A 14,697-nucleotide genomic window follows, 5' to 3' on the forward strand; every position below is an offset into this window, starting at 1 on the left:
TTGAATTGTTTACACTGTTAAATCTATAGTATCAAATTTAACCTAACGTGAGTCGCCACTGCTCCTACTAAATATATCGTTATTTTTTACCAAAATGATAGTTAAATTTGACACTATATCGTGTCAATTTGACACTGTATAGCGTCAAATATAACCATTGTTTTAGTATAAAATAACGATACGATTGAGTAGGAGCAATGGCGACTCACGTTAAGTTAAATTTTACACTGTAGATTTAACAGTTGTAGTTTGACAGTGTAGTTTAAAACAACGTCCATATTAATGTATGCACTTAGTAAACAATAAATTAAAATTTAATACATTTCTTGAGTTAAATTATTTAAGAATGTATTACACGTGTTTTTTAACACGTGTGATAAAAAAATTATAGTTTTCTATATTATGTTAGGAACAGTTGACAGTTTGACAGAGAGAGAGTTTATGAATTTAACAATGTACAGACGGGATTACTACACTGGAAAAAAAATATAGTCAATTTTAATAAATATTTAGTTCGATACTACCAACTAAACATTTACTTACAGTAAATAAATATTTGTTCACTAAAAGGAATGATTGTTAAATCAAATTAATGTTTCTTGTATCAAATAAATATATCTTTATATTTAATAATATATCTTTATATTTAGTTGGCAGTATTGAACTAAATATTTGTTAAAATTGACTATATTTTTTTTCAGTGTAGTATTACTACAGCTTGATATAATACGATATAATTAGAATTGTGTAAAATTTCGAGTAGTATAATCCGCGCGAATGTCGCATATCTTTATTACGTCATGCGCAAACAGCAGCTATGATTATGTTGACGATACTTGTGCACATTTGACAAAATCCCACGCTTTCGCTATTTACATTATGTGTATGTAACTCCCGACATTCCTGCGGTTTTTTCATTTTCTATTCATGGTAATCGCTTGAGTACATCGCCGATGGACTATACCCTTACGCATTCTTATTTTCCTACTTGGTTGTCTGTTTTTTTCTTACGTCAGTCGTTTTGATGTATTTTTTTTTGCGCCGCCAGATATGTGCTTGACTCGATGTGAAAAGCGGCAATTAACTTGCCCCTTTTGGAATTTGTTGCAGGCGAGCAGACATGTCGGGGACCTGTTCGAGGATCTACGCGACGGCCACAATCTCATCTCCTTGCTGGAAGTGCTCTCGGGCGAGCACCTTGTGAGTACTTCTCGCGATGTTCTCGGAGCGATATTTCTATATTTATTCTCCATTATTATCTTAACCTTTAAAGTGATTTAAAGATACGCAAGTCGGTAGATGGGGTGCTCTTCTAAATATTTCCTAAAAATTTTAATTTTATAGTTGTATTTTTTATAGTATTTTTAATTAAAGGACCTCTCTAGTATGTTAATTATTAGTATGTTAATTTTTAGTTAAGGGATATGAAAAAAGTGATTCGAATTAAATTAGTTGAAATCGTGATATTTAGTTTATGAGACGCTGATCAAAAGTCTCCATAAGCACTATTAGAGAACAGCACCATATAAATAGATTTTGCTGTAGCACTATTTGAAAGTTGTTATTTTGGATCTCATTGGATTGAAAAGACTTAAAAAATTTTAAGACTTCTGGGTTTCTTGGCAATACTTTTTATTTTTCTTTTCAAGAACAAAGTTTTTAAGAAAACTATTCTTGGGGTGCTGTGGCCACTCCACCTACCCATTCAAAAGTTAAGAAAAAGATATTAACGATGACAATCAAAGTCATGTATTTTCTCTTTAAAAGGTTAAATAAATTCAATTTATTGTCGAGTTTTTTATCGCGGATCTGTTTCTTGTGTGGGTGCTTCGTAAATTTGAGTCAGCTCCTTTCACGGGAGCAGAGTATTTATCATTGAGTTCTGGAATTGAACTCTATACGACAATTGGATCAACCAGCGATAATTATCCCCAATTGAATGTAATTAACGATAAACTGATCGCATTTTCCAGCCGCGGGAGAGGGGCCGAATGCGCTTTCACATGCTGCAGAACGTGCAGATGGCCCTCGATTTTTTACGATACAAGAAGATCAAGCTGGTCAACATCCGGGCGGAGGATATCGTGGACGGTAACCCGAAACTCACACTCGGCCTGATATGGACTATTATCTTGCACTTCCAGGTAAGTAGCTCAGCCATTTTGCAAAACGTGATGATAAGCGCGATTCTCCGAGTTAACGATCGCAATAACGATGAACTCCAAACGAGTGAGGTTCGCCTTTCGAATCGACCAGGCGTCATGAAGTAACAACCCACGGCCACCCTACGCGTTTATGTCGAATTTACCAGTAACGTGCGAGTAGTGTCGTAAATTTATGCGTCGCGCGAGCTCGCTCGCACGCATATGCTGCATTTTACGCCCGTTTGGTATTCAGGGAGTTCCGGAAGTCATGTACTCCTTTTTGACTGCAGACTTATCGGAGTCGGACTTTTCTAGAACGAAGATTGAAATACAGAGACCATCATTGTCATGCACGTCATATTTTTCAGTTTCCCGTATTATGTATTTCGACAATTATGTTCCGACGAATTTAGATTTTGTTGCAGTTTACATGAAATTAGATGGAGGGCAAGTTTCACACTTTTCTAAGTTTAAAGTTTAATTTTCTCTGAGTCGATAATTGATTTCTGACATTTTCTAAATTTTTTAAAATATCAATTCCAAAGTTATTACTGCCTTGTTAAAATAATCGCCAGTTTCTTCCCAGCTTATTCTCTGGTATTTAATATCTACGGCACCGCTTGTATAATGCAAATGAAGCGGCTGCAATGTCAGCATGATGAAAACCGCCCATCGCAATTTGCTGTAATGTGTCCATCGGACTACACGATGCGTCAGTCAACCATGAAACTCGATAGAAAGTGAAATACGTGCAGAGCGTTCGAGAAATACACTTTCTCATAATTTAGTTCTACCACCGAAGCATCAAAAAGTTTTGAGCGTTTTTAAACAATCTGGAATACTTTTAAATGTACATGAAAGGCGTAGTGAATCAAATATTGGATACACAAAAAGGACGAAGTATTTAAAAATTTAGCTAGATCTGAAAATAATTTTATTGGGCCATAGAACAATTATGTAGGATGCTCAAGTTGATTGCTAGAATGTTAAAACTTTCTATAATATATATTGCTCATCATGTCCGAGTATTCTACTATAATAATCATTTTGATAGTCCAACTATAATATTTATAGATTTGTATCAAACTAAATTTTATGAAAAGAACGATTTTGCTGAAGTATCTGAAAATTGTTCCTACATAATTATTTTGATAGTCTAACAAAATTATTTTCAAATTTCTATCTATCTAAATTTTTAAATACTTCAGGAAAATTATTCTTTAGGTGTAGAGATTTCGTAAAAAATCGTTCTTTTCGTGTAGAGAAAGAGTTCGAACATAGTGGAACATTTTTCAAAATTGAGTAAAATTCATCTTTTCTTTAGAATAGAATAGTCCATACATTATTTTTGTCTTATGGTTTTAATATTCGCGCGGTAATAGTCAGGAATATTCATTAGTCTTTTCAAATCGACTGCATTTAAACGTTGTCGCGACATGGCTGGCGTCATGTCGAAAGTATTTTGCATTTGTGTACTCATTCACGTACCGTTGAACTAACGGAATACGTTGATTCTACTGGGCGCGGCAGTACTTTCGTCGTGTTGGAAATGGCTATACTCGGTCACTTGCTGCAGAACTGAACAGGCAATTAAGCGATTTTTCTTTGACGTTTTCACCGTCGTGATATTATTATTTCGCATTGCAATTTGCAACACGTGGCGGAATGCTGGACAGGAAACGTTGAAAGTTACGTCTATAAGAGTCGTCTCTTTCGACGAGCGTGGCAGCTTGAAACGGATTTTCATTGCAACGCGCGAAGGTGTATTTTTAATTACGAGACGCGGGATAATTTGTAAAAAAACAAGGTGTTTACTACCCGGAAAAACAAGAGAAAAACCTGAAATTTTTAAGGGATTTTTTTTACCTTTGAAAATGAGGAATTTTCATGGAATTTTATTTAATCTCAAAAGGAAATTTTTTAAATTTTACTTTTGAACTTAATTCTGTCTCTTTCTGAAAATATTATTTCTTTAATTATTTTTTCTTGATAATGCAAAATGTTGACTATCAGAGTTAGCGATAAATACAGTATATACATCTGTGTATATTTATGTGTATTTTTATTAAAAGAATCAAGTTGACAGTAGAAGCAGCAGAATAGAGTAGTTGATACTATTTGAGTTTTCCCTATTGTCTTATATAGATTTCATGGCTTCAATTGTAGAAAATAATAAATATTTTCTCGTAGAATCCCTGATTTTTGTTAATTTTTAATATATAGTTTTGTTTTGCATTGCTTGCACCCCAATAAATTTTAAAGTTGCATTAAAAAATTCTCTAATCTTATCTGGAGAATTTTAAAAAATAACAAAAATACCTGGAAAATTCGGGAATTCTCAGGGAATTTTTTTACAAGATTTCAGTAAACACCCTGTGAGATCAACCGTTGATTTTGACATTTTCTTTTTAACTGTCATCCCATCGGAGTGACGTGCCGCGCCGTTTCGTAATGGAACCTTCCTTCCGCCCAATTTGCGTTGTCGCGCCGAGACGCGCCGATGTCTGCTATAGCGAAGCAAATTCTTCGCGAAGGCGTTTTGCACCGCATTTCTCGGTCCGTTGCACTTCGTATCACACCGGCCAGTGGCCTGTGTCATAAAACTTGACAGGTTGACTATTAGAATGTCAATGAACTCTCATGATTTCCCGGTTCTAACGTGATTATTTATACGTGTCGAGCCTTCCGCTTTGCAGCTTCTGGAAAAGTGTCTCCCGCCGTCTCTCGTCTCTTTGATCACGGCTTGAGATATTGAATTCCAACAGCGATGGGCGTTCCATTGATTCCGTAACGTAAGATGTTCGAGCGACGTTCAAGCGACGCGATGAAATGTGATTAGCGTGCGCGTTAATCAAGCGTCGCGCATACCGCGATAGGTCACATCTCGCCGGTGCGTTGTGTGCTATTTTTAGAACTCGTATGTCTCGATGTAACGTTGTGGTAGGTGCCGGTAACGAATGTACATATAGCTCGTATGGAATCACGTGCATTGCCAAAGAAAAGCGAAAGCGAGGACGGCGCGCTGCGCCGGTTCGCTTCTTGCAGACTGGTCGAGAGTTCCGCACGGCACGAAATCTGCTCAATCTAGAAGGACAGGGACACCTCGCATATATTATCATTTAATATAAGGGGTATTTTATTACTTTTCGATTTCATTGAAGTCTAGGAATTGTTCCCGCCGTTTCGCACGTAAGTTTCGATTTTTGCATCCGTATCTTAATCACCCAGCAATTTACTTACGCTCATACCTATAATTGCTTCTGTTGAAGAATTTAACTGAAATCAACTGACGTGATATACGACTTAATGAAGATATCTTGGAAGTCAATTTGATATTTGTTACATCATATTTGTAATTGCGATTTAATTGATTTTAATAACTTGGAAGTTTGTCTCGACACAATTTGAGATTTGTTTCTTGCGGTTCAATAATTGATTCTTAAGAGATGTTCGTATGTGTACGTATAAATTTATTACGTCAATAAATTTTTAATCTCACAACACTTTTCTAAGGAAAGAACTTATGTGATTACTTATGTGAGAAATTTGTTCAATAGACTTTTAAATAAATTTTAATTTTTAAATCAAAGTTATTCCAAATGAAGGAAATTTTATATTTATTAAAATTATATATTCAATTATATATTCAATCTTTTAAAATTAAATAATAGATCAACCGTTTAGTTTGTCATAAAAAACAAGAATTAAATAATTTGCGTTTAATTTGTTACAACTAAAATTAGTAATATCAGATTCGCCACAGGATTAGAAATCAGGGAAATCAGAGAATTATCAGGGAAATTGAAAATGATCAAGGAAATTAAGGAAAAGGCAGAAAATTTTGTAAAATTTCCATGGAAATTAAAATTCTTGACTTAAAGAAGTTTATGTATACATTACACCTACGCAATTTTGAAATATTACCGATTTAATAATTGCAAGCAATGTCAGCAATATTAATAGTAATTTATATTACTATGTTAAATTGGCCTCAATAAAATATTTAACGGTTTATAAAAAATACAAAAAATTTCCAAATATCGTCAGACAGATTTCAGATTGAGAAATCTTGCCTGATGCGCTTTTATGATACAAAGTTTATGTAATAACTGTAAATATGGGCTTCAGTTTTTCTATCGTTATTTACGAACGCGCACGAATGAAGATGCTGCAATTGATGTCGATTGTCCGTATCCTGGCACGCGTGATATCGATGAATCTCGGGACGCTCGTGCGACTCTCGGAACGCTGCTTCTTGTATTCGCTCATGAATATTTCTTTTCATCAGTCGCGCTGCACTACCGTGTCGCCCCATCAGGCATGCATTTATGCCGACGAGAGAGATCGCGTTTCTTTTTGAACGATCGCAAAAAGCCGAGCTGAAGGCGCGAACCGAGTAACCGAGTTACGCGATCGTATAAAGACGGCTAGTGTTTGCCCCCCTCTGATGGCGCCCGCCTGAATCGCAGCACAGGAGGAAGATTATATAGAAATTCCAGATGTAAATTTAAATTGTGAGAAACGATCATTTGCATCTGCAGTTCTTTATTTCTCCTTTTTTATTCGTGGTCTTCTTTAGTTTATCTCCATAATTTTCTCATTCTTCATAGCCGGTAAAATTAGAAGATATGGTTTGGACGATCCGTTCAATTTTACATTCTGTCTTTCGCGAAATGTTAGAAATATACTTTGACTTCTTGATAATCAGAGTGGCGAACGTAAGAAGGAAATTTTGACACTCGAGAGGCATGCGAGAATACATCCTAAAGATACTTAGGCAATTTTTAGTTTACATTGTTAGGCAGAGTCTTACAAAACCGATTAAGTATAATCGAACGTATACTTAATCATCTTTTTGACAAAAAAAAGTTACGTACAGGTTTAGACGTCGATATTGTTTTCTCGATAACAGTGATATGGCTTCGATGCGTAGGATTTTTCTCGTGGGTTTAATCAAGAGATATCGAAATAGTCCTGTGACAATTTTGCCATATCTATCACCGTTTCCGAGATAATGGCTCTTTTGTCTAAACATGCACGTAACTTTTTTTGTCAAAGAATGTAGATATGAATGTAAGTATAAAACTACTGTAGTCGCCCAATCTAATCGTGAATTTTCTTCTTTTCTTTTGCGCCGCAGAGCTGGCGACGCAAGGTAAGTCGATTGCTTTACACCCCTTAAATGACCCTCAAGCGGGTGTGTAGATGACGTTTGGGAACCAAAGTGGTTACGCAAGTGCAAAAACCTTATTGCAATTTTAAAATTGCAGCTGCATTATTTTCTTCTTTACCGACGATACTTGCCAAGACGTTTGCTTCGTTAAACACAGATGGCTCGTACAGGTAGTTACACCTGAAGAATTGCAGCTCCCGCACGGATGGCTGATCAGCACAGTCACGTGGGCTTAGTGAACTCACGAATCCGAGCACAACATTCTGTAGACACTCACATATATTTACACATGGAAAACCGACTTTACTGAAGTGTCTAAAAATTTAACTAGATATAAAAAATAATTTTATTGGACTATCAAAACAATTATATAGTATCGTCAAGCATAAATGAGCAATACTGTAAAAAGATTTGATATTCTAGCAACTTACTATAAGTATACTGGATAAAAATTTGGTTACATTAATTGAAATTCTAATGGAAAATAGACAAATCAGAATTTTTTATAATTAAATCTTATTATAATTCTAGTCAAGATAACTATGATGACCGAAACTCTGATTTATATAATGAGTATCTACTGTCCCGTTCATTTTCAACCAGAAATTTTTCTTGGTGTAAAAACTAATTAGTTATATAAGAACTTCCTACGTAATTATTTTAATGGTTCAACAAAATTATTTTTATTTGTATCTAGTTAAATTTTTAGATACTTTAGCAAACTATTCTTTCCGGGCACACACCTACATACATATAATTTTATGAGCGATATTCCGGGCACACACCTACGATAATATTTGAGGAAAACTGAAACAAAACTGTATTTAATCTTAAGAACAATAAGGAGAAAATAAGAATCGAAATAATAAAAATGGGAAGATTCGTACACGTGTTTGATGGAGCATGATAACGAAAGATATAGCTTATTTTTATTTATATTTTTTTTCCATTAAAAGAAAAGAATTGCATCGAGCGAATGAATGAGCGCTCGGTTTCCCACTTGGTTCCCACCTGAATGCCCATAACTACTTTATTCATAAAGAATGAAAGTAAAATTCATAAAGAATGAAAGTAAAATTCGCTTACGCAGGGTGTGCCAAGAGAAAAGGTCAATGTTCTAGGAGGTGGTATCGGTCCTTTTAAGTAAAAATTCATATGAATGTGTGTGTCTTATATCGATCGGTTTCCAAGATTGAAAGTGCATTTGCAAAATTACTGTTAAGACAGAGATACCTACGTACTTTTTCTAATAATTCATTGTTCAAGATGTTTTTTAAAGTTTATATAATACATTTTTAAGAATTCCACCATTAACATCAATGCATGAACCGTTTGGAATAGGACACACGTTCATATAAACATTTTTGCTTAATTATCACTAAAATAGATATTATCACTTCTCCGGATATTAACCTTCTCTTTTGAGACACCTTATATATGTATCTAAAATATTCAGATTGTGTGTTTTATTTAAAAATTTACGAAAAAATCTTCTATCTGAATAAAATAGCCATTATTAATTCTTTGGAAGAATTTTCTGACAAGGAAAGAAAGTAAAATTCTCTTTCTTGTTTGCGAATAATGTCCAGGATATTCAAATTACTCACTTATCTGCCTTTTTTAAAAATTCACGCAAACTTATTTAAATGTTTTAAATGTATCTTTTTTTTATTCAAATCTATTTTAAATATATGCCAGAATATATTCTTATTGATACATCCAGGTATATGAATCGAAATAATAACAAATATCAAACTTAAGAAATATATTTGAATTTAAAATTGGGCTTTAATTTTTACTGATTCATGAAATATTTTCTGTCTCTCTTTCGTTGTGCGAAATTTTGTTTAGAGTGATAAATATATTTTTTAATAAAATCAACGCAACGTCATGATTAGTATTAGTTGCAACATTTCCTATTAACGTTACAAAATATTCTTACGACTAAGAAAAATCAGGATTTATATTACACTTACGGTTTCTCTCTGGCCACTGTTCCAATGTCTTAGAATGTTTTTATCAAAGGCTGATATCGAGTTTGTATTGTGAAGATTAACAGCTCACCTTGCTAATTTTCACATGCTCGTCTATGCTGCGACCTCCAATCTGCGCAATGACACGATTCGATTCAATATCGCAATCATGTATGTACAGCTGAGAAATTTAATAAGGGAAACTTGGTACATTTAGTTTATTTGAGAAAAATATTGAGAAAAATACTATAATTCTTATGTAAAAGCATGCACGTGGAATCGTACGTTATAAGCGATGTTTTTGTTTCGCAGCAAAATTGCGTAGGTGGAATCGGCGATAAAACGATCACTTTAAAAAACAACGAATCGCAATATTAAGTTCCCCCAAGATAGGTGCGTTCGCAGCCGAAGGTCTTCGTTAATCGATCGCGTAAATGTCGCTTCGAGGAATCTATAAATTTACAAGTTTATCATTCTCTCCTTCTCTGTCAAATGCAACTTTATTATAAGTTGCTGTAGCTCCTTTACTGCGTCTTGACAATCTTATTTTCTTATATTGCTTACTTTATTATGCATCATATTTTATCTAATGAATATCACATTAACTGTTCTTTACCTCGGAAAAAAAATAACAATTTCAATTGTATTTTCTGTTTAATAACAGATTTGATAAAAATTATATCTTAGATTAATTTCTTTTAGTTTTTTTGGCAAGAATAAACATTTTTATTCTTGCCAACTAAAACTAAAAGAAATTAATATAATTTTTATTAAATAATAAATTAAATAATAATTTAATTAAATAAGAAGTACGGTTTAAATTGTTATTCTATCTTTTTCAAAGAACAATTAATATGATTTCGATCTTCGGAATAAGAAGTATTTCGCTCGTTTTGGCGCTCTTTTAAATTGCTTTTAAACGGACGCGTCGAATGATGACGCTATTACGAATGACATCACCTGTGCGAAATCATTGAGAGTCTGTAAGTACAGGTTTCGATACGTACGTGCTGATTACGAGTTTTCACTCTCTTCGCACGACGGCGAAGGGAAAGGCGTCTCGTCCGGCCATTGGTTGCCGTTTTCGCAAAACCGGCATTCGTAATGTGTCGTGACGGTATTCGAACTTTTTCTGTACCGATTGATCCACTCTCGATTGACATGGCCTTTAATTGCATGTTGTTTATCTTGGCACCCGACGCTGAGCGAAAGCTGGTATTCGGTACGCAGAGACGATATTAATATTATCTTTTTTAGCCATATATGTGTATGTATACATACATACAATAGGTTTTATTTAAATTTATATACTTTGTTTGCTTATTTATAAGCCTTTTCTATCGTTACTGTCGGAGAGAAATTGCTCATTGTGTTCGTCACTGTCGTCCGCTGTCACTTTCTTATTTCTTTACCATTGTACGAAAGAGATCATTGTACGTTCTAGTGCGCGATATAATGCGCACGTTATAGCGGTTGGATTGTATTTCGTCTTTGCACCAAAGGCAACGAATTAGCGTACCCACGACGGCGGAAGCCACGACTGAGCGAATCAAGTAGCCTCGGGTGCGATGACTTCATATCCGTCTGGTGATCTCGGTATGCAGTTAGCTCGGCGCCACCGGCCGTACTGCAATTATAATATCTGCACCGCGATTTAATTAACGTAGTAAGTAGATACATAGCAATGATTCTTAACATGGGTGAAGATATAATTCTTCAAAAGTACGATTGATAAATTAACGTAGTTATAAGTGGTTGTATACTGGAAAAAAAAGATTGGCTGCTGCAGCAAATTAGACGGTAAAATATGGCGTAGCATTTTTAATTGGCTGCGGCAGCCAATTTTTGGTTGCGTTAGCCTATTCACAATGTCAGTATAGGATTTCGATTGACTGCTGCAACCCATTAAAAATGCTGTGCCATATTTTACCATCTAATTTGCTGCAGCAGCCAATCTTTTCTTTCAGTGTAATTGTAAGAATTGACCAATCATAGTTAAATGAGGAGAATATGATTGTATTTGGTCAATTCTTACAATTATCATTTACAATTACGTTTACGTAATTGTAGAATGGATTTTAAGGGTTAATAGGAGCCAATATATAAAAGCACATTCCTCCTCTTACTGCAAAACGAAATTTAATAGACTGCAAGCGTTAAGATTTTTGGCCGTTGCTACCATAATCATGAAAGCACAATTTTACCTTCTTTTTTTCGCACACTAACAATAAGCTCCCTTGTTTGCTGACGTCTTTCATTTTCTCTCTTTTTTTTCCCGAGGATTCGTTAACCGTCGCTTCTCTAAGTACTGGCACGCGTATGAATTTGTAATAAAGGCACGATTGTGTGCCATATCGATCGGAGATCGTCCGTGCACTTCACCGTCTGAGAATTCTTACCCTCGCTTCCTTATTTGTTTTTAATCGTTTTGATTGAACTGTCAAATGTCTGATAATAATTGAGTATCTAAAAGCTCGACGTAAAGGCTATGGCACACAAAAAACTTAAGGCAGTAAGACGTAAGCAGTAAGGGAATCAATATGTTGGATTGGCTACACAGAGAGAATTTTGTTTTAAAATTTACCCCGAAAATGCGGTAGTTGTGATACAATACAATATTTTAAAGATTTTTATTATGTACTTTAATAAAATTAATCAAACTTATTTTATATTTTATTGTAGTTTTATTAATGAATGAGAGAGATTTACATTAAAATTCTTGAAAATACATTGTTGTCCCATGACTATCATATAATATTTTCAGGGTAAACTCTAAGAAAAAATTCTTTCCGTGTACTGTTACATTATGGCCTTGCGGACTCTACTATGATTGGTCAATTCGCTTTACTGAGTACGTTTTACTGCTTAAGTTTTTTTGTGTGCCATGGCCTTAAATAATGTAGATGATTTAGACATCTAGTACAGGCTTTCACGATCTATTTTACTACTCACAATTTATGTCACGTATCTTGGATCGACGGATACAGGGTACACACCGCAAGAGTGCAGGAAAAGAATGAAAAACCGCAAGTAGGTCGCTTTTCCTTCCCGTCGTTTGTACTCCAAATGTTTTTATAGCATTCTATAGAAGATGGCACGGTGTGATGTATGATCGCAATTTATCCCGAAATAACATCGTCGGAAAATTACATGACAGGATCAAAGTCGCTCGTACATACATCGTTACGTTTGAAAACGCTATTAACGAGGAAGCAAATTATCATGGAAGTCGTTTTTTCTTCTAACGACGATTACGACATCGATTTTCCATCATTCTATTATCTCGATTGCCCTCGAGCAGCATAAAAGGATCGCGCTACTATATAATTATCACATTCGGATCTCAACGTTACCACGTTTGGTCCACGAGAATCAAAAGCGTATCGATACTCGTTTCCATGCTGATTTACGATCTGCGTTGCGTGACATTTCAGCTCGCAAGCAGCTTATTAACATAAAGACCTCGCTCGCTTATATTTCTAAATATTTATAATCATTGCCGGACTCGGAATACACAGCCCAAATCGGACCCACGCCATTCCACGAGATTGTTTATTCGTTAGAAGTCCTACGTACTATTAATGCAGATGCAAATGATATCTCATAGCAGCAAATTCTGTTTCCGCATATTTCTGGAATAACTATTTATACAGCAATTAATAAGTCTATAATTTAGTTTTCTGGAATTCCTCTTTCTAAAAGATTCTGGATTTTGAAAAATAATTATTGAATCCAGTGTATTTTTATTTTTTAATGTTTGTACTTTTATTAGTGAAGATTGAAGTTATATTAAGGATGTATTACACAAGGATGTTTTAACAAAACAAAACGTTACAGATTTTTCTACAATATCTTTGAAAGTAATACAAAAAGTGTTTAGCAGTAATTCAGAATCTGAGTAAAAAATTATTTCGATAAGAAGTAGACATGTTTTTAAAAAATAATTAAAGTGAAATTAAAAATTTTCATTCAAACTATAAAATTTAATTGATATTTTTAAATATAAATATTGACCTTATTGAACTGTTTTGTAACATTAATTCTTTATAGGGAAAGTGTAAATTGCCAATTCGAGTCACTTTTTGCAGAAACTATATATCCTTAAAGCATAGATTATATTTTATATAATTATATTTTTTAACTCATAGTTTTTCGTATTCCGTACACAGTATCCTATCTTGCGAATGCTCTCATCTTGTTTCTCTCGTGTTCTCTTATCGTTATCATCGCGGCGCTTATCATCGCACTCTTATCAGTTTCGCCCGAAACCGAACCGCGAATTACCAATGACGTCATTAAAAATCCTGCACTGCTCCGCTTCCTTTTTAGGCCCGTTCGAGGAATCTCGGTCTTTACCAAGGTCGCGTGCCCGATCGTGGTATGACCTTGATATCGCGATAACCATACGCCACCGCTCACGCGTGAATTATGCACGGTACCGTTCGAGACCCTGACGAACGGAATGTCGTGGGACGCGCATTAAGATATGGTCACGTATTATATATGTACTCCTGCGTGCGCGCACGCCGGCGAAACGCAAAATCTCTAGAAAAGGAAAAGGAGGAAGGACGCGCAACGACGTCTGGTGGTGGAGGAGGAAGAAGCCTCTTCGTGGGGTCTTCGCCGATCGTAATACCGGGTCCCACCGGCGCGCGAAGTCGATCGAGCCTAGAACGCATGCGCGATCGATCGCAGCTCGCGATGTACAGCGGGGCGTATCAATGATCCCTTCCTTTCGCTACTTTGAGGAAATATGGTGGGGAAATACACTGCACGTCGAAGTTATCGAAAATGACTGGATAAAAAGAATGAAACAGTTAAAAGAAATTAAGGGTTTTCGTTTCTTCGTTATTTGTAGTTTAGACTTATGGGTCAATTCTAAGCAGAATCGTAAAGCTCGTAATGTGTTCTCGTAAAATTTGTAAGAACTTGTGACTAGTATTCTAATTTTATGCGAATATATCGTATAAGATGTACAATTATTCGTAAATATCTACGATTTCTTGTAAATTTTATGGCTAGTAAGAAGCTGTCTGCAAAAATATTGTATAAAGGTATTAAGTGCTTAAAAATTCTTACAAATCTTATAGGAATATGTTACGAGCCTGTATAGCCTTACGATTCTACTTAGAATCTAGGCATTAGGCCCAGTTTTACAACTCACGGTTAACTCTTAATCGAAGTCCAACTTGTTTGTCATTTCTTTCCAATTCTAGAATTGGAAAGAGATAATGAATAAATTGAACTCCGATTAAGAGTTAATCGTGAGTTGTGAAACGGCCTTAATCTCACTTAACTTGATCATAATGTAAACATGGCTACACTGAAAAAAAGATTGGCTGCTGCAGCAAATTAGATGGTAAAATATGGCATAGCATTTTTAATTGGCTGCAGCAGCCAATTTTTG

The 14,697-nt window shown here is 35.0% G+C and overlaps 1 protein-coding gene across 2 annotated transcripts in view; it reads left to right on the top strand.

Moving 5' to 3' along the window:
• Window positions 1-14,697, top strand: part of shot (dystonin-like protein short stop) — a 106,352-nt gene that overhangs the window by 31,001 nt on the left and 60,654 nt on the right. For both annotated transcript variants that reach the window (XM_018455747.1, XM_018455749.1), the window contains exons 4-5: window positions 1,111-1,200; window positions 1,974-2,144. In XM_018455747.1, coding sequence (XP_018311249.1) covers window positions 1,111-1,200; window positions 1,974-2,144 — 261 coding nt within the window. The remainder of the gene's footprint in view (window positions 1-1,110; window positions 1,201-1,973; window positions 2,145-14,697) is intronic.

This window comes from Mycetomoellerius zeteki, unplaced genomic scaffold (assembly GCF_001594055.1).
Source record: "Mycetomoellerius zeteki isolate Tzet28-1 unplaced genomic scaffold, Tzet1.0 scaffold51, whole genome shotgun sequence".
NCBI classification, from domain to species: Eukaryota; Metazoa; Arthropoda; class Insecta; order Hymenoptera; family Formicidae; genus Mycetomoellerius; species Mycetomoellerius zeteki.